This window comes from Miniopterus natalensis, chromosome 10, assembly GCF_054644295.1.
Source record: "Miniopterus natalensis isolate mMinNat1 chromosome 10, mMinNat1.hap1, whole genome shotgun sequence".
NCBI classification, from domain to species: Eukaryota; Metazoa; Chordata; class Mammalia; order Chiroptera; family Miniopteridae; genus Miniopterus; species Miniopterus natalensis.
This window is the reverse complement of record NC_142090.1, coordinates 16,040,087-16,059,395: the sequence shown is the minus strand read 5'-3', so window position 1 is coordinate 16,059,395 and position 19,309 is coordinate 16,040,087. Positions and strand designations below refer to the sequence as shown.

Genomic DNA, 19,309 nt, shown 5'->3' with positions numbered 1-19,309 from the left:
TGGCATTCCCTCCAGCCCTGCCACCTGAGTTGGAAGCAGCTCTTCAGTGGGCCTTGTCTCCTTGAGGCTGGAGTAGATACCCCCAGAGATCCCGGAGAACCCCCCAGAACAAAGGTACACCCCGAGAGCCCATCCAGATTGAGCTGGCTTCCTGATGGGGAGGTGCCGATCTGCCACGTGAGGCTGCACGTTTAGCTCCCTGTGACAGAGCCATTTTCTCTGTCAACAGGTCCTTCAGCCCACAGCTCTCTCCACCAGCGCTTCCTGCATTCATTCGTGTCAAAGGGATGACGCATGTGACAGTGTTGAGTGCAGATTCATTGGGCCCGTCACCTAGCAACAGACTAATGGCTCCCCTGGCTACTTGAGCCGGCTGAGAGCACAAAGGCAGCTTTTCAGGCTTGTACTTCTCCCACCCACACACAGGTCTTCGGGGGGCCTCTACCCCTGCCGCTGCCGTGGATGCTGAACCGTGTATATGAAACAAGTGCAGGACAAACGATGAAGGGGGGCTCGGGACTGGCCGGCTCCCTCTGGGCCCTCTCAGGGTCCCCTTGGGAGGACTGAATCGCAGGGTCAGCCCCAGCACCTTGGCCCTTACCTAATTCGAATTTTTATAGAGTTCTGGCACTGGAAGAGATTGAAAGAACACCCAGCCTCTCCCCTTTTTGCTAAGAGGAAAATAGCTAACCCTTCAGGGATGGAAGATCTGTTCTCTTTTCTGGCTCTTTTCAGCATGGACCTTAGGCCAGAGTTTGTTTCTTTCTTTTTTTAAAATTAATTAAATTTTATTTTTTAATTGAATTTATTGGGGTGGCGTTGGATCGCAAAACCACACAGGTTTCAGGGGTACAACTCAACAAAGCGTCATCTGCACCCTGCATTGTGCGCTGGGCTGTTTCAGTCTTAGCCCCTGACAGTGAAGAAATGCTTCTTTATGTCTTGAGTTAGCTTCGCGTGTAGCTCAGGAACATTCCTTTCTGCAAAATATATATGTTTTTCATTATAAAGTAATATGACCACATTACAGAAAACAGATACAAGGGGGAAAAAAGTCAGTCATCCATAATTCCACGACCCGAACACAAGCACTGTCAGCATTTGCTGTATTTCCGTTGTCTGTTTTTCTTCCAATGCATCTGCTTTTTCCATACTTGTGATCATGGCATACATACAATTCTGTGTCCTGCTCTTTCACTTAATATTTTCCTTAAAGTTATACCATAAGCACTTTTTCATATTAGCCACGTAGTCTTATTTTTAATGGCTATACATTATAACCAAAGGCTAGACCATTTCCTCTCATTCGGCGCAATTATGTCTGGGATAGTAGACTTGGGGATTATTTGCCAGCCGAAAGCTCACCATTATCTTTTGCTTTTCTTTTTCTTTTTTTCTTTCTCCAGGGATCAAGTTTTTAGGATTAACGTCAGAAATGGAGACGAGATCAGCAAACTAAACGAGCTAGTGAATTTAGACAACTTTAAGGTACCTGGTTCTTTCTAGACCTCTTGGGCATTTTCTAATTTTGGTGGGAGAAGACTTGCACCACTGACATTATTTCTGGAGAGTTTCTGTCCCAGTCAACATGCGTTTCCATGATTGAGAGGGTTGGCGGGGGGAGAAGTGCTATATATTGTAGCAGTGTTGGGAGGTGGGAGGCCTCAGCAGTGGGCTCCATCTTCCCATCTGCCGTTGACATTATTACTTCTTGGGCTTTGCCGGGCATTGCCTGCTGGACAGGTCTGACCAGATACAATTGTGAAATGGGCAAAGTCTGCCTTTGGGCAGAACCCAGCTCCTCAGGTGTCACTCTGACTTTTGGCAGTTGTTCTAGAAGAATGAGCTGGCTCATTATGCCTGTTACCTGAACTGGCCTTCAACCTGGTTTCTCTCTTCTCTTTAGCTCAACCTCTGGAAATCTTCCTCCACCTTGGGTAGTCCTGTGGATGTCCTGGTCCCATCCGTCAGCCTACAGCCAGTCAAATTCTTCCTCAAGTCTCAAGGCTTTGATTACTCAGTGACCATTGAAGACCTGCAGGTGGGTAAACTAAGGCCCCCTACTTGTCTTGCACAGGACAAAGCAGCCAGAGTGGACCTGAGACATTTCCAAGTTCTGGTCTCATTTTCCTCCATTTTATAGTTGAAGACGTTGAAGTACTTGGAAGTAAAGTGCAATGGCTTGTTAAAGGGGCATGTTTAGTAGAGGAGCATACATGGGGTGGGGAATCAGACAGATCTGGATCCAAACCCTGATTTTGCTAACTGCTAGCTGTGTGACTTTGGACAAGCATTTTACCTCTTGAGCCTCTGTTTCTTCATTTTTACAATGTTAATAGTGATAACTACTTCTTACGATTTATTGAGAAAAGTGATTAAGTGTATGCAACATGTCTAACAGTGCCTGGTTGTCAGAGATGTCCACAAGTATTAAGTTTTTCTCCCTTTTCTTATTTGAAGTCAGGAGGGAAGGACAGAGTGGGGCGGGAGTTGGAGACCAGTCATAAAAAGCATCCTTTGAGAAAAGGGGAATGTCACCAACAACCCCCAGCAGAGGGAACATCACCAGCTTAGCCAGGCACCAGCCTCACGACCTGTATCTGAACAGCAGGATAGTGTCTGGCTCAGGTTCTCTCCTTCACCGAGGTGGGTTATGGACTAATTGGTGATTTGGCCCGGGAGTTTCCTGATGGCGTGAGCAGCTGTGAGCTTATTAATCATCCTCACATGTCATAGACATCTGCCAGGAGCCTTCAAAGTATGAGTGGTTATAAGAATTTCTTTGTTTCTGAATGGTTTCCCAAGCTGTGTATTTCAGAGGCACTGGGTACCAGATGCGGGCTGATGTCTAGAGAATTCAGAGTATAGAGTAACAAAGTAGCATATATATTGCTTCCCGGGAGTAAGTGGGTTTAGAATGGGGTGACGTCCGATGGGCAACAAGGAGTAAGATTTTATAGACATGTGGAAGATATCTGACCTCCCTTTATACCTTGGCATTTGTGTTGTTTGATCTGTGCGCTGAAGGTGCCGCCGTCTTGGCTGGCCCGTGGGCCAAGAAAAGGCGGAAACATGAGCCTCCATCTCCAACGGACCACTTCACAGTGTTGCCATGTCTGTTTTAGGCCCTTTTAGACAAAGAAGATGAAGAAATGCAATACAACGAAGAGCAAGAACGGAGCGGGAATAACTTCAACTACGGGGCCTATCATTCCCTGGACGCTGTAAGTGTTTCAGAGCAGATTAAGATCAAGGTTACAGTCTCCTGGGTTTTCTGACCCCTTTCCTTGCTTTCAGGAGGTATTTGTCCCCAGCATGATAGCCCTTCCCCGAGGGGCTAAAACGTGTCCACTTTGATTCCTTTCTAATTCTTGGGTGCTCAGTGCTCACCAGCCCCCAAGAGCACAGTGAAAAGACAAACTGAACCCTTTCTCCCACATGCGTCCTTGTTTTCTTAAGCAAGCCCTTAAAGGAAGCCATGCAACACCGGCGATCATTTCCTCTGCTTGTAAATTAACCTCATTGTACCCCACCACGATCCTTATAGTTTATTCACCCAAGTTAAAATGTTACTTATTCAGGCAAATAGACAAGCGATTATTTCAAGGTTAACCAAGCATTTCCAGTCATTTATCATGACCACTTACAACATACATTTGTTCCATAATGCACTTTCGTGCTGTGTTTAGTTAGAAACCACTTTGTATAGATGACTGACTTTCAAGGTAAGCCAACCCTTCAAATGAAAAACTCGAAGCAGAATAATTTTATACAATATTGGAACTTGAGGAGTCAAGAGGAGCAAACAGAATGGACTTGCATCACGTATAATACAGTTCTGTTATGTCCCTCTGTGTCTTCCTCATTAATCTGGAAACTACTAGTTTAGGAACACTCTCCAAATCTATATTGGCATTCTCCTCGCCACGCCTCAATGCATGTTGTTCTTTACATCCAAAGATGGTGCTCCGGGAATGCTTTTCATGAAACATATACTTGGAGTTGTTTTTCTTCCAGGGAGGGGTTATTTCAAAGGCTGACCAACTATTTGCCTTTCTTTCCCATGATTATCAGTAGCTTTGTTTACTGTGTACACTTCCATCTGCATTGCCCCTTGATCCTTCCTGTGATCAATGACATACATCTGCAAAACAGCTGGACAAAGTTAGGAGTTCAGGCCAGGGCCACAGACGAAAGCAGAGCTCAGGGTCCAAACAGGGATTAAATCCATGATGTTAGCTTCATTATCCGGGCACTTCCTAGCTGAGCTAACCAGTTGCAAATGTCACCCAAGACCCCGGCAACTCCATGGGCTCCCTTGCCTGCCTCGGGGGCCTCACTTGCGATACACTGGCTTTTGGCTTTTTGTTCCCTGGCTTCAGGTGCCATTGTCATCTGGTTTACAGCTATCTCTTCTTCCCCGAGAGGCCTTTTACTGTGGGTTGGTGCTACCATCGTCTTCTCTTGGCTTGATCGCATGCAGTGTTTTCTAAAAACAGCTTTTAAGAGCTCGTATCCTACAGCCACTTAAGTCTTAGTTCCCTAGTGGGAATTTGATGTTTGTTTCTGCCAGGGTTTCTAGTTTCAGACTCTGTGTGTGTGTGTTGTGGTTGCTGTTATTTTTGTTTGTTTCTCAGGTTAGTTTTCCCCTGATGTTGGGAATGTGAATTTGGACACCCTCCCCCCTCCAGCTGGACTCAGTTTGGTGTTTTAATTTTTCCTGGGTGACTCTCTTTCCTCTCATGGCTTGGGGCAGGCATCCGGCTTGCTCCACTTTCTAGGGTCAGCGGATAGAGTTTCCAGGCCCTTTTCATGGCTCAGTTGCCAATTCCCAGCTCTCAAATTCTAGCTCCTTGCCCCACGCTGGGCCCTGTGCTCTCTATCCCTAGTCCTGGTTTGCTGTAAGCCCTCGGCACCTAAGGCGGATGTGTGGGCTTCCTCCACTGCCCCCCACTCTGCCAGCTTGTGCCCTCTTCATTTCTGGCACCTGCACTTTCCCCCCTTTTGGCTTTTTAACTTGGCTGTGAATAATTTTCATTGTGTTTTTATCTGGCTTGCCTATGTATTTGGGGGGTGTTTTTTTGCTTCCATTTGCCATATTGACTGCAACTCTGATAAACCCTTTAAGCTTGATTTTATTCTACGTATTGATTGCACATTTTCCTCCTCTGTAAAGGTGCTTCTTCCAATTTTAAGATCTAAATATGAATTTATTTTGTTCTTTTTACCTTCAAAAGGTTTGAGCAACTCTAAATCATTCACAGCCATGATTTACAGCTCTTCATTTGTTCTCTTGAAGCCTTTGCAGGCAGGAATCATCTCCAAACTGGAAAGCCTGTCCACTGGGATGGAGGAAGAAACTATTACAACTTCTGTTTATATTTTTACATATATATATATATATAGTGCATGCTAATGTTTTTTTAACTGATAGAGAAAGTGATCAAAAAAGTTTGGAGAGCACTGATTCCAAGAACCTGGGCTAAATGGGACCAGGCTATTTATCCAGTCTAGTATGGTGCAAAGGGCCACATTGTTGGAGCAGTGAACTAGTTATAGTGGACTATGATTTTGTGGATGGGTACAAATGTATTATTTTCTAGAAAACTATAGAAAAACACTCTTTAGGCAGTTCTTCAAGAATAAGCATTCCATGCCAATTATATTGTCAACCCCATGGTTAGGGGGCTGGAAGAAATCGTTAAGATCAACAACATAAAGCTCACAGATGCCTACCCAAAGCTGAACAAATTTTAAAAATGCCCCTGGGTTCACTTTCTTACACTTCAGATTTATCAGGAGATGGACAGCATTGCCGGAGACTTTCCTGACTTGGCGAGCAGGGTGAAGATTGGGCGTTCGTTTGAAAACCGGCCCATGTATGTACTGAAGGTGAGCCCCATGCTCTTTGAAGGGCCGAACTGGACATGGGTTCCTGGTTCCTTGTGCCCAGGACCCAGCTATGAGACCTTGGCCAGAGGCAGCTTTTTAGGACCTCCTTGACTTCAGGGAGGAGGGTGAGGTTGGGAGCTGTCTACCAGGGTTCGAATTTGCTCCAACAGACATTCTCTTACTTGCACATTAGAATTCCAGGTTTTGACTTAAAAGGCATGATTAAGGGGATGCCTTCAGACCAGAGGTAGTGGGGGTGGGGAGGAGGTTAGTATTCCAGAAAGCTCTCATAGAGGCCACACAGTCTTCTTCTTTCATTCCCGCCTTCTGTAAATAGCAAGACAAATTGGGCTAGTTCTACAAATTCTATTCAGCTTCTAGGGGCAAAAGCAATCTAGGAAGCTAATTTTAGGGCTGATGTAATTTTAAGCCCAGCCTATGATCCTTGGGCTGCGCAAAGCCTAATTTCTAGATATTTCAAACAGATTCAGGTCTACATTAGCAAAGGAGGTAGAGAATTTATGGCAGTAGCATAAATTACACGAATAATCCAGCCTAATGAATAAAAAAGAATCTGGAGACACGAACCATGGAATGGCTGATGATGCTAAGAATTTGTCAAACCCTTAGCTTCATGTCACCCCTGAAGAACCCAGGCTGATAGCAATGGGTAAATTACCAGCAGGAGCAGGCCTGCTGCTGAGCTGCTTGCTAAAATAATCTTATTTGCCGATCTGTGACCCTGGCTTCATTCGCACCAAGCTCTGTTGGGTGGGGAGTGGGGACACTAAAAGGCAGGAGCCAGAATTCATTTAATGCCATTTGGTGTGATAGTGAACCCCCTTGTCCTCTTTTTAAAACTGAATTCATTTATTTCATCAACCAGAACTGGCTGGTTCATGCACTCTTGTCTCTCTCTGTTGGGATACCATTTGAGGTTTTTCAAGAGACACAATATTATCTCTAATCACACTGGCATTGTCATTCACAATAGCAATTGTTTCCCCTTCCCTTTTGCTTCCAACCCCTCCAGCCAGCCAGCCAGCCAGTCAATTAAGCTCCCTAGTCACGGATAAACTGATAAATACATGGTGACCTCAGGAACGTTTGGTCTCTCAATTGTCTTAAATGGGTTAAATGAATGGGAGCAAGCTGAAGAGACGAGAGGTGAGCTGAGAACCCGGCCAGGAGGGTCACTTTCTGGCCTCTTTTTCCTCCCACAGTTCAGCACTGGAAATGACAGTCAGCGGCCCGCCATTTGGCTGAATGCAGGCATTCATTCCCGGGAGTGGATCTCACAGGCCACGGCCATGTGGACTGCAAGGAAGGTCATGTCGCCTGGTATTTAGGCGAGGGTTCTGGTGGACCTGGGGTTCCCCTGCAGCCTCCCATGAAGCTGGGCCCAGGGGAGGAGGTGGGAAGACACAGTAGGCTGGGGGCCTTTTCATTTTGGAGAAGCAAAAGGTCAGAACCCCTTGGTCAAGCTACTGTGCATTCATGGCAGTGAGAACTAATGAGCTGCAGAGGTGGCCCTGAAACACTGACCCATAGCCAGCAGAAAGGGAGCTGCCTTGTCAGCAGCGACACTCAGATGAGCTTTGCCTTCAGCCCCTTCCTAGCCCCACAGGCCCTCAGGGACCTCACGCTGTCTGCCTGTCCCTCTGGGAAGCCCACTTTAAGCCAGCACTGGGAGAGGAGGGGTGGCGGTGTGGAGGACCCATCTTCCCTACGCCTGGCAGGGGGCTCAGATTCCTAATAACTGTTATGATGTGTGGCTTTCCACTCCCCGCTTCCTACCCCCTGGAAGGAAAGACAGCCCAAGTGATGTCATCATGTAGCCATGTCCCCAGGTTTTCAGGTGCTCAGGGCTTTTCAGAGAGCTGTGTCTTTGAAGGCGGCAGGGAGGCTGCAGAGGGTGGATGCTGTTCCAGGAGCTGGGCGTCTGCAGAAGATACAGGCTTAGACCTAACAATCCAGCCTTTGAGAGCACAGCCGACAAACTTGTTATCTCTGCTTAGATTGTATCTGATTACGGGAAGGAACCAGCCATCACCTCCATCTTGGAGAAAATGGATGTGTTCTTGTTGCCTGTGGCCAACCCTGATGGATATGTATACACGCACACTCAAGTGAGTAATACCAAATAGGCTGCTTGGAGTTAAGACTTGTTTGTTGATTTCTTTGCTTTGCACTAAATAGTTGCATGACCTTGGAGAAAACTTCCACAGTGTGCATGTTGTAAGCTTCCTTGAGGTCTCATTTTTCAGTCATTCTCTCTGAGCTGAGAATCACCAGCGAATATTTTTTCTTAGAGAGAATAGTCTAATGAACTTCCTACATGGATCTTGAACAATCATCAGCACCTTACCAACCTTTTTTTTTATTTCTTTCCCTCCCACACATTTTTCTCCTGGCGTATTTTAAAGCAAATCTAAGACATCAGGTTATTTCACCCAAAAGTTCTTTAGTACACATCACTAGCTAATGATAGTTAAACAAAAGAACCAACACCATACCACTATCATCTTTAAAAAGTAATGGAAATTCTTTTTTTTTTTTTTCTTCAAATATATCTTTATTGATTTCAGAGAGAGGAAGGGAGAGGGAGAGAGAGAGAGAAACATCAATTATGAGAGAGTCATTGACCGGCTGCAGCCCACAACCCGGGCGTGTGCCCTGATTGCCTGGATCCCAGGTCGATGCTCAACCTCTGAGCCACGCCCGGCTGGGCAGTAATGGAAATTCTTTAAGTCATTTTGTTGAAATCAGGACCCAAATAAGATCTGTGCCTGCATTTTTAAAAAAAGACTTTTAAAATTGATTTTTAGAGAGAGAGGAAGAGAGAGAAATATCAATGTGAGAATCCTGCATGCCCTGCATTGGGCATGTGCCCTGACTGGGAATCAAACAGGCAAGCTTCCAGTGCACGAGATCACGCCCAACCAACTGAGCCACTCAGCCAGGGCCTGTGCCTGCATTTGGTTATGGCTCTGCAGACTTTCAAATTCAGTAACGGCAGCCTCCCCCAACTCCCCCACATGTCTTTAAAAAATATTATTCATTTTTAGAGAAACCAAATAAATTGTCCTGTAGAATGTCTCACATTCTAAATTTGCCTGATGGCTTCTTTGTTGTGTGCCATATAATTCGTTCCCTTATCCCCGCATTCCCTATGTACTGGTAGTCAGACCTGGAGGCTTGGTTGGATTCAGATTAAGGTTTTAGGCAATAGTACAATAGTTGTGCACTTCCAATCATATCAATGATCATTCAGGTGCATAAGGTTCATTTCTCCCACTTTTACCAAAGCCAAAAATTATTCAGTGAGTTCAGGTGGTGTAAAGCCTGGTTTTTATATTATAAAGTTCTCATCAGGACATTTGGGGGGGGGTCCTTCTCTCAGAGCCAGAAGGGCTCAGCCTCCTCTTCTGGAGTGAAAGGACAGGAGCCCCAATGATCCTCCAGGGAGAACTGTAAGCAGCTTGCCCCATCCATGGTGCCCGTCTCCGTCTTTGGTCCCCAAAGAAAACTTTCACCTCTCTTGTGCCCTGACTTATCTCTGGATGTTTGTTCCTTCCTTGGTGGATTTTTCAGAACCGACTTTGGAGGAAGACACGATCCCGAAGTCCTGGAAGCTCCTGCATTGGTGTTGATCCAAATAGAAATTGGAATGCAAGTTTTGCTGGTAGGTTGGGGAGCCGGTTTTCAAATCCTGCTACTCCTGGCTAGCCTAGTCCATGGGGCTCCAAGCTGGCGGGGCTTCAGGCGGCTCTGTTGCTGACTCACTGAGAGACTTGGGCAAATCTCATATGTCCTCTGTGTCTTGTTGTTGTTTTCTAACTTTTTCTTTTGTGATTTTGAAACGGAACAACTCAGCAATTCCTGTCCTCCTGAGAGGACACTAATATTTAAAAACCATCACAGTCTTAGATACATACATCCACGCCTCTTCCTTATACCCTGGCCACCCCAGATTGTCCTGGGTGAGTAACTGAGAGCGGTTAGCACTGTTGTTGTTTTTTTAAATGCTCACCCAAGGAGATTTATTTATATTATATGTTATTAACTTTTAGAGAGAGGAAGGGAGAGAGAGAAACATCACTGTGAGAGAGAAACATCGATTGGTTGCTTCCCATACGCGCCCAGACCGGGGATTGAACCCGCGGCCTGGGTAGGTGCCCTGACCGGAATCGAAGCCGCCAAATCTCGGTGTACGGGATGACACACCCACCAAATGAGCCACGCCAGCCAGGGCAAGCACTGTTATTGTGACAGGCAAGATCTGTGGTCTACCTTCAGATATGTAAATATAAACCTCAGCTCTTTGATGTGATGGAAAGAGAATGAGAATTAGGAGACGTGGGTTCTGAGTTTCTGCTATTTAAAATCATTCTCACAATAGTGCCAACTGCGTGTCAGGTACTTTCCCATATATTATCTTATTTACAATTCTTTCTACCTAGTGAGTGAATTTTAGTATCTGAAATGCGACAGTGGAAGCTCAGAGACACCTCGAGTTTATGGTTAAGAGTTCGGATCTAAACTCACCTTGCAATTCCAAATATGAATAGTTCTCTTGCACTGTTCCTCAGATGTTTTGTTCTTAATGTACTTATTTTACTTGCTTAGAAATACCACACAAACCATTGGGTGAAAAATAATGTGACTGTGGGAAAGGAGCTGATACAAAGTTAGGTCAGATATTCCTTAGCTGGGGTGGTTTTACACACACCAGATACCTAGGGGAACTGTATTGTGAAGTAATATTGAACACAGTATTTCTAACACCTATCAAATAATCAAGAGATTTTAGCCACAACAATAGATTATTTTGGCAGTGCTTTGCTATTAAGTTCTGAACCAAGAGAATGAGCTGACACCAGAATAAATGGAGTCATTTTCATTATTAATTGGTACTCATATTAATTATCTAGAATACTTATTAATTACATCTCATTGTCAAGTATGATATTAATTATTTATGACAATTGCTAATGATGCAATACAAGGTCAACTCTACCCTTTTAAAGGAGTCTGCTAGTTTTCTTTCTCAGCTCTGGCAGATCCAACACCCTGACTTTCTATTCCTGCACCTTCCACTTGATATACACACACCATGGGCTAGGTTCTTAGGGGTACGTAGTAGTGACCTGCCCATTGCCAATACCTTCTGCCCCTCCTCTGGGCTGTGGATCCTTCATTTCTGTTTTCTTGGCCTATGGATTAATGTTTCTGCTTGGGCCGCCCCCCACAGGACGGGGAGCCAGTGACAATCCTTGCTCCGAAGTATACCATGGACCCCATGCCAATTCGGAAGTGGAGGTGAAAGCGGTGGCAGATTTCATTCGAGAGCATGGGAATTTCAAATGCTTCATCGACCTGCACAGCTACTCGCAGCTGCTGATGTATCCATATGCATACACTGTCAAAAAGGCCCGAGATGCTGATGAGCTGGTGAGTGATGGGCTGCCTCCCACCCAGCCCCAGGTCTGCTTAACTTAGCTGCTGCCAAGGTGGTGGTTCTACGGCATTATAGGGAAAGTCCGGGAGCATAGGCTTATTAAGGGCCCAGTCTTCTTTCCCTTCCTATCCAACCTCCTGGGGGTAGGAAGAAGACGGTGCCTTTATTTCCGTGCTTGCCATGACTTCCAAGAACCATGCCTTTCCTTCTCACGGGTCTTTCTGACCAAAGCTTATTGCAGACCCACTGCTTGCCAAGAGCTGGGGGTGGCACAGTGTTGGGTGAGGGGGATGTGCTCCTCACTCCAGCTAAGGTAGAGTTTAAGTCGGGTGCAGGCCACAGCCTAGGGGTGCTCTGTGTCACATACAGCGACTCACCCTAGGAAGTGAACAGGCACAGAGGGTGGACTGCTGGAGCTGGGCTGGCATCTGCCGAGTGACTGCAGCCTTTCCCCCCGTGCCAGTCGGCTTTAGCGTGCTCCTCTGCCCAGGCCCCAGCTAACCAGTAAACCACCCAGCAGATACAGAGCTCCTGGCTGGGTGTGGGTTACATTCTGGTCTCAAGTAGGCACTCTCTGTAATGTGCATCCATATATGGCAGCTCCCCTCTCTGCCTCCACTCTGGAATACCCAACTCTTAGAAGGTTTTCTCTTGAACGTCCTTGGCCTTCCCTCATGTTCATGAATGCAACATTCCATTTCCTTGGGATAGGTGATGTAGTGCCTGTGCTAGATTCCTAACTGGCTGGTGTGCAGGCCTTTGGAGCGCTTGAGTGTATAATACACACACTTTCAAGGTGCATATGCGTTCCTTTCACCTTTCTCTACCCACTTCCCCAGACTAGAATTAAGAACTGGGGATGTGATGGGAGAAGGGGTTCCCCTCACTTTGTAATCAGGCCTTGACTTTAGTTGGATGGGAAAGAAGAGGAGACCAGAAGGGACAATCGGGGGAATGGCCGAGAATCTTCCAAACCATTGCAGTGCAGAGCAGCTGAGGAACATCAGGCGGCGGGACCCACTCTTTCTCACTCTGCTGACTCACCCTCCTAGGACAAGGTGGCGAGGAGTGCGGCCAAAGCTCTGGCTTCCCTGTCTGGCACTCAGTACCAAGTGGGTTCTACCTCCACCACTGTCTGTAAGTATTTATTTATTATTTAGAAAAGGCTTTGAGAGGAAACTTGAAATGGCGCGGAAGAGCTGCAAGTTAGATTTCCTATGCTGTAATCTGATTGTTTTTGTTGTTAGTAATAGACTGAAGTTATGTCAAGCCTGTGTGGTAGTCGCTGTTGCAGGCAGTCATCATCAGCATCATCGCTACTATCATGCCATTTATCACGTGCCCATGATGACTTGTCCTGCCAGCATGGTAGAGTCTGCATTCCTTAACTTCCATTAAAGACCCTGACATGATTCTTCAAAAATTCCTCAAGCCCATCATTCCATTTTCAATGAAAACCCAACTTTGGTTCGGCAGACTCAGGTGGTGGTCGTGGGGTGAATGAGACTCCCTCATCTTGCTTTCAGAAATGAACACGTGTTAAAGTGTGGCAGGGTGGGAATGGGTTAGGGGGTCCTCCCAACAGTGGTTAGCATCAAGCCAAAAAAAAAAGAGAGAGAGAAGAAAAACCCACACCAAAACTCTACCAAGACCCCAAATCTGAAGTTGGTCTTGAGGCTCATAACCTACAACCTCAACCTCATTTTGAGGAAATAACCTTTGTTATGGTTTTTCAGTGAACAATTTCATCTGAGTGATTCACTCTATTCCTGCTGAGATCCTTCCAGTCCCTGTATTTTGTGAGTCTGACCTGGAAATTAAAAAATTGAAGAAAAATGATCATTCTCCAGGGCCTTAGCTATAAACGGGAAATGTACATTCAAATGTGGGGAGCTCAGCTCTGACCCCTTTTAAGTTGCTGCCCTTCTTTTCCCCCGCTAGAGCCTCCTCTGTGGTTCCCAGCAGTTGATCCCCTCAGAGCCCCTGCAGAGTTGCTGATACTGTATTTGTACTGTAACTCAGTCTCCCGGCCTACCTGCTTTACCCTCCACTAGCTGTCCCCTTCAGTCTTCCTCTTCTGGGAAGACTCTTCATCTCACCTCAGGTCCTCTGATCTCGGATCTCGGATCTCTGATCCCTGATCTCAGCCCTCACCTGTGTTTCATAAGCCGCCATGCTACACAGGCAGTTAGCATGATGTTGGTGTTTGCGTTGCTAATTGCAACAATTCATTAATTATTCATGGTTTATTATTATTAGTGTTGTTAAATGGGAACTCCTCAGAGAACCAACACATCAGGAGAGTTTCTGCATCTTCTGCTTCATTAGTCAGAATCAAATCCCTGACCAAAGGGAGCTAAACAGACTTGGTAGGAACCTTCTGAGGAGGACCGTTCAGAAGATCTTTGTGGGCCACCAGGATCCTGGGTTTTGGGTCAAATACCAGTTTAAAGCATGGCCTTGTCCTCTCACATCAAATGCATTCTTCTCCCAGCTTAGCTGTGCCAAAATCAAGAGATACTATCAGATTCCGCCAACATAAGAGGAGGAAGGCTCTTCTGAGTGTTGTCCAGGAGACATTATTTCCTACCTCTTTCAAGAGCCCGTTTTCTGCATTCTTTATAAGCTTTATCTGCCCTCCTTGCTTTTGAAAAATGTAATCAAGTTTTGTATACTAACACTCCAACTCCATGGGTTGGAGTTACACAAATAGTTGACATTTGCCCTTCAAGAGCAGGACCTTTTCTTAGGTTTACCATTTTAGATGAAAATTATTCTAAAATCAATGAAAATCATTCTAAAATGGATTTCACACTTTCCTGCCTTTTTAAAAAGAGCATGTAGAAGAGATTTAAGCTCCTTTCTTTTTATATTTTTATTTTATTTTATTTTTATTTTTTATTGATCTTAGAGAGAGGAAGGGAGGGAGAGAAAAAGAGAGAGAAATATCGATTGGCTGCTCCCTGAATGTGCCCCGACCGGGAATTGAACCCACCATCTTTTGGTGTACAGGACAATGCTCCAACCAACTGAGCCACGCTGGCCAGGGCTAAGCTCCTTTCTTTATGACTCAGTGACCTCCTGAGTATCAGTTGTTATATCCTGAAGGCCTACTGTGCCCTATTAGTTAATCCCTGTGCTAAACAGCCCTGGCCTGTTTTGCTTCTTTAATTCTGTGATTGCTTTTTAGAGTTTTCATGTCTCCTTCCTCTGGTCAGGCTGTACTGCTTTCGGGCAACTGCCTCCAGCTACGCTTTCCTTTCCTCTTACTGATTTTGATCTACTAAGGGTTTGGAAACAAGTCCTTTGGGCGTGTGTGGGTATTAAGGATGGTCATGACAGCATTGGTTATAGTCACAGAAGACTGGTAATCCACAAAAGACTGCTGAGCATCTAAATGTCCATCAGTAGAATGCTGGATAAAAACACATCTGATGCATCGTTCAGTGAAACAGCCCTTAAATGATTGAGGTGGGCCTATATGTGCTAACAGGCAATAATTTTCAAATGTTAGTAAAAAAAAAAATAGCGTAAATAGTATGATCAGTGTAAATAGTATGATCCCATTTGTGTATTTTTTAAAAAAGAGTAGATAGACTTTGAATAGGGACCCAAATAAAGTGGAATTCATAAACTTGATCACTTTGCTCAGAGGAGGTCTTCTTGCCTCCTTTCTGAATTTAAAATGTGTTCTGAAATACTTGAGCTTGCTGTGTATGTAACCTCTAGAAACCTCTGGTACCACTGCCTGTTTTTAACTCAGCATTTTCTCAGGCTGGAGAAAGGCTATGGAAACCACACAAGGATTTCAGAGAGTGTAGGAGAGCATGTTCCATAATCACAGTGCAGCAGGTAATCTCAGTGGAACCAGCATCTCTAGAAAAATCACAAATGGTATCATGAGAAACAACCCACAGGAACAATGGAAAAACAAAAGGACCCATATATTTATTTAACTGACATGTAATATACCAAAAGGACTAGAAGTAGGTTGAAGAAAGCATGGGCTCTATCATTAGATGGGCTTGGGTTTAAATTCCACCCTTGTCATTTTCCATCTGTATTTCCTTAAGTAAATTACCCATTCTAAGCCTGGATTTCCTCATCTGAGAAACAAGGTCAATAATGCCTCCCCTTGTTGTTGTTGTGTTTTGTTAATTCTCGACCAAGGATATTTTTTCATTGATATTTTAGAGAGAGTGGAAGGAGGGAGGGATGGGGAAAGAGAAAAACATCGATGTGAGAGAGACACATTGATCAGTTGCCTCCTGTAAGGGCCCTGACCGGGAATCGAACCTGCGACCCTTTGGTGTGTGAGCGAGGTTCCAACTACCGATTCACACTGGCCAGGGCTTCATTGGGTTTTTAAAGGTTAAATGAGATCATATATGTAAACTTTCCAGTATAATGACTGGCTCATGGTAGATGTACAATAAATGGTAGCTACTATTGACGTCATTATTTTGTTATTCAATGACACCTACACTTTGCACCCTTACCCAATTTTTACTCTAGTAGAGTTTGAGAAGAAGCAGAAAAATAGCCCTGTCTTTCCCCAACCTTTTGGCAAAGGGAAGTTCCACGAGCTGTGCTTTCTCCCTGTGTATCAGTTACCTCTTGCTATGTAAAAAATTATCCTAAAATTTAGCAGCTTAGAACAATAAACATTGATTTTCTTAAACTGTTCTGTGGGTCAGGAATGCAAGAGTGATGTAGCTGGGTGGTTTTGGCTCAGGGTCTCTCATGAGGTTGCAGTCAAGATATCTTCCAAAGCTATAGTCATCTGAAGGCTCAACTGGGCTGGAGGGTCTGCTTCTACCGTGGCTCCCTCAGGTGCCTGGTGAGTGGGTGCTGGTTATTGGCAGAAGGCCTCAGTTCTTCACCACCTGAACCTCTTTTGGGCTGCTTGAGTGTCCTTACAACACAACAGCTGGCTTTCCTCAGAGCAAGTGATCCAAAAGAGAGCAAGGTGAAAGCCACAGTATCTTTTATGGCCTAGCCTTGAAGGTGACACACCTTCATTTCTGCAGTCTTTTGTTAGTTACACAGGTCAGGTAAGCCCTAACCAGCGTAGGGGGGCGCTACACAAGGACGCGACGATCAGGGGACAAGGATCATTGGGGTTATCTTGGAGGCTGTCTACCGTACTCCATAAAGACTGGTTTTGCTTGACCTGCGGGGGTCTCCGGAATGAGTTAGTGGAGATGAGGATTTCAAATCTCTTTATTTGAGATGAGTTAAGACCCTCATGGTGCAGGACAGCCTGAAGCATATGGATCAGGCCAACGTTTATGTGTCATAGGCCTAATGATTTGCAGAAAGAACTCTGGATCCCTAAGGAACCACAGGCAGGCAGAACTCCTGGCCCCTTCCCACCTCACCCTGAAAGAAATGGCTTCAAAGATGTTTTCTCTTCTGGTCTGCAGATCAAGCCAGCGGGAGCAGTGTTGACTGGGCTTACGATAACGGCATCAAGTACGCATTCACTTTTGAGTTGAGAGATACTGGGCACTATGGCTTCCTCCTGCCAGCCAACCAGATCATCCCCACTGCAGAGGAGACCTGGCTGGGGCTGAAGACCATCATGGAGCATGTGCGGGACCACCTCTACTAGACGAGGAGCCCTCTCTGTCTACTCTTACTTATCCCCATGTATGTACGCACGCTGAAGCCATATTAAAGGGAGCTTGTTCCCTCGTGGGTGTCAGAGCCCTCTGGCTTTGGAGTGGATACAGGCCAGCCCCTCCCTGAAGCTCCTGCATTGTGGTGGCACACCTGAGAGAAGGGTTTCTGTCACTTGCCGTATTTTTGTCCTGCTCTTTCTCTGAACTCTTTATATGCCTTTCCTTAGGCCACACTTAGGATCACACCTTACTGGTGGCATCACTCTACCTCACTTTTAGGATAGAAAGTATCTGAGATGGTTCTCTAACCTCATCCAAACTAGTCAAGCTTGGTGACCTTGCTCTGGTGACCCCAGGGTAGGTTCTGTGGGAAGCAATGTAATTGGCCTCAAAGATGATGCAGAATGAACTTCCTTTAGTTTATCTCACTCCTTGAACATATTTTTCTTTGAAAAACAAATCCTGCAAGGCCATCGGTATGGGTCATCAGTATAGGTCATCCTTGCCCCCCTTTTGTTTTTGTTTGTATGTTTTTGGTCTGAATACAAAGTAAGGGGTCACTTCTCATCACTGGGCCCCAAATTCCCAGATACTACAGTCTCGATAGCATTTTTCGGCTTATTACTCAGTGTCACTGGGACCCCAGAAGGGCATCTGTGTCACCATAGGTACTGCTCACCCAGAAACCCTGGATAACGTGATGCTCTAATAGCAGGATTGCTAAATTATCCCCATCTGTCCTATGGGCTCGCCTCTGCTTCCCCTTTGAACTTACTTCAAAGATCTTGCCCTCACCCTACAAGTCCTAAATCACTCCTCTGGCCTGGATAATCTCACTGCCTTGGCACACAGTGTACCTCGTGTTTCCTTCTTTGTTTTTTTTGGGTCTTCTGTTTTGCACCCTGGCCCACGAGTACCACGGCGGAGCCAGGCTTCATCCGTCAGGCTCCGCTTGCTCCATTCTGCCTTAGCATGTTCCATCTGCACCCCCTCTCCCACCCCTCCCTGTTTTCTTTCTTTTTTCAAATATGTCTGTAAATCTTATCCTTCTGCCTAGGATTTGTGCAGCATCTGGTGTGTGCTCCTAAGCCAATAAATATTCAATATGAGTCTTATGATTGTCTCCTGTTCTTCACCTTTACCTGAATGGAACCAAGCCATGGTTTTGAATATGCAGCTCTTTATAACGTCAAAAGTTCATTTTAATCCTTGTGTGTGTCACATGACATGTAGGAAGACCTTCTCCATCAGACCGAGGGGCCCACAGGGCAGTGTTGCCTTGGTGATTTCGTTCTGGTCCTGGGTCTAGTTCTTAGCTTTTCAGCTCAGGAGCTTGATATCCTCGGTGTCCGTGTTGATTAGACTCGGGGATGCTGACTCACGCCTACAGAGCTCAGATGAGGCAGATGATAAAACCAGAATACGAATTTATTAATTTACATTATGGCATATAACTATTTAGTGAATTGGATCCTCACGTCGGCCTGAACAGTACATTCTCTCCCTGTAGGCCAGATACATGGGAAGCCAAATTATAATCAGAAGGTTGTTTAGTGAGCGGGGCATCAGAGCGAGGAAAGTTAATTACAGCCTATGATTAGAATTTTTAATGGTATCCAGCTCTGATACACGACATATCCAATTCTATAACCAGAACACACCTGTCAGCCTGCTAGCTGGGTGCTTGTGCTGGCTGGTCAGGGCTGCCTGCGACCAGACAGTGTCTCAGCGGGCATGACAGCGCTTGCCTCTGTGACTTCCCTGTAACATGGTCGTGCCCCCCACCCCACGACTGAGACTGTCCTTTAGGTTCCTTAAGGGAAAGATTTCTTAAACAAGATGTAAAAAGCCACATAAAGAATACCTGCAACTATAATAAAATTTATTAAAAGACACCATAAAGAAAGTGAGAAAAGTTACAAACTAGAAGATATTCACAGTATTCAAAATACACACAACAAAGGACAGACAAAGAATTCCTATAGGTCAATAAAAAAAATAATAAATAATCCAATAGAAAAATGGACAAAATATAGGAGCAAGCAAGTCACATAAGAGGAAACAGGAATATCTGAAAGTATACACAGAGATGATTAGTGAGGGAGAACATTCAAATCAAGACTGCGATGAGATGCCGTTTTATACTCCTCTGGTTTACAAAACTAAAAAATGTTGGAGAGGGTGTGGGTGATGGAGCTCTTATACACACTTTTATTGCTGAGCATGTGAATTAATAAAGGCGCTTTGGAAAAGTTTGGCATTATCTTCCGGAGTCCATACCTTATGATCCAGCTATTCTATCCCAGACAAAACACCCCCTCCCCCCAATTCT

The 19,309-nt window shown here is 45.3% G+C and overlaps 1 protein-coding gene across 1 annotated transcript; it reads left to right on the top strand.

Moving 5' to 3' along the window:
- Positions 1–1,317: 1,317 nt before the first annotated feature.
- Positions 1,318–18,086, top strand: CPA4 (carboxypeptidase A4). Its single transcript, XM_016213400.2, has 10 exons — positions 1,318–1,488; positions 1,907–2,041; positions 3,126–3,224; positions 5,791–5,892; positions 7,116–7,220; positions 7,911–8,021; positions 9,487–9,577; positions 11,147–11,346; positions 12,406–12,490; positions 16,780–18,086. Exons 1-10 carry the CDS (start codon positions 1,318–1,320, stop codon positions 16,965–16,967), a joined length of 1,287 nt encoding a protein of 428 aa, XP_016068886.2. The 3' UTR covers positions 16,968–18,086.
- The last annotated feature ends 1,223 nt before the right edge of the window (positions 18,087–19,309 follow it).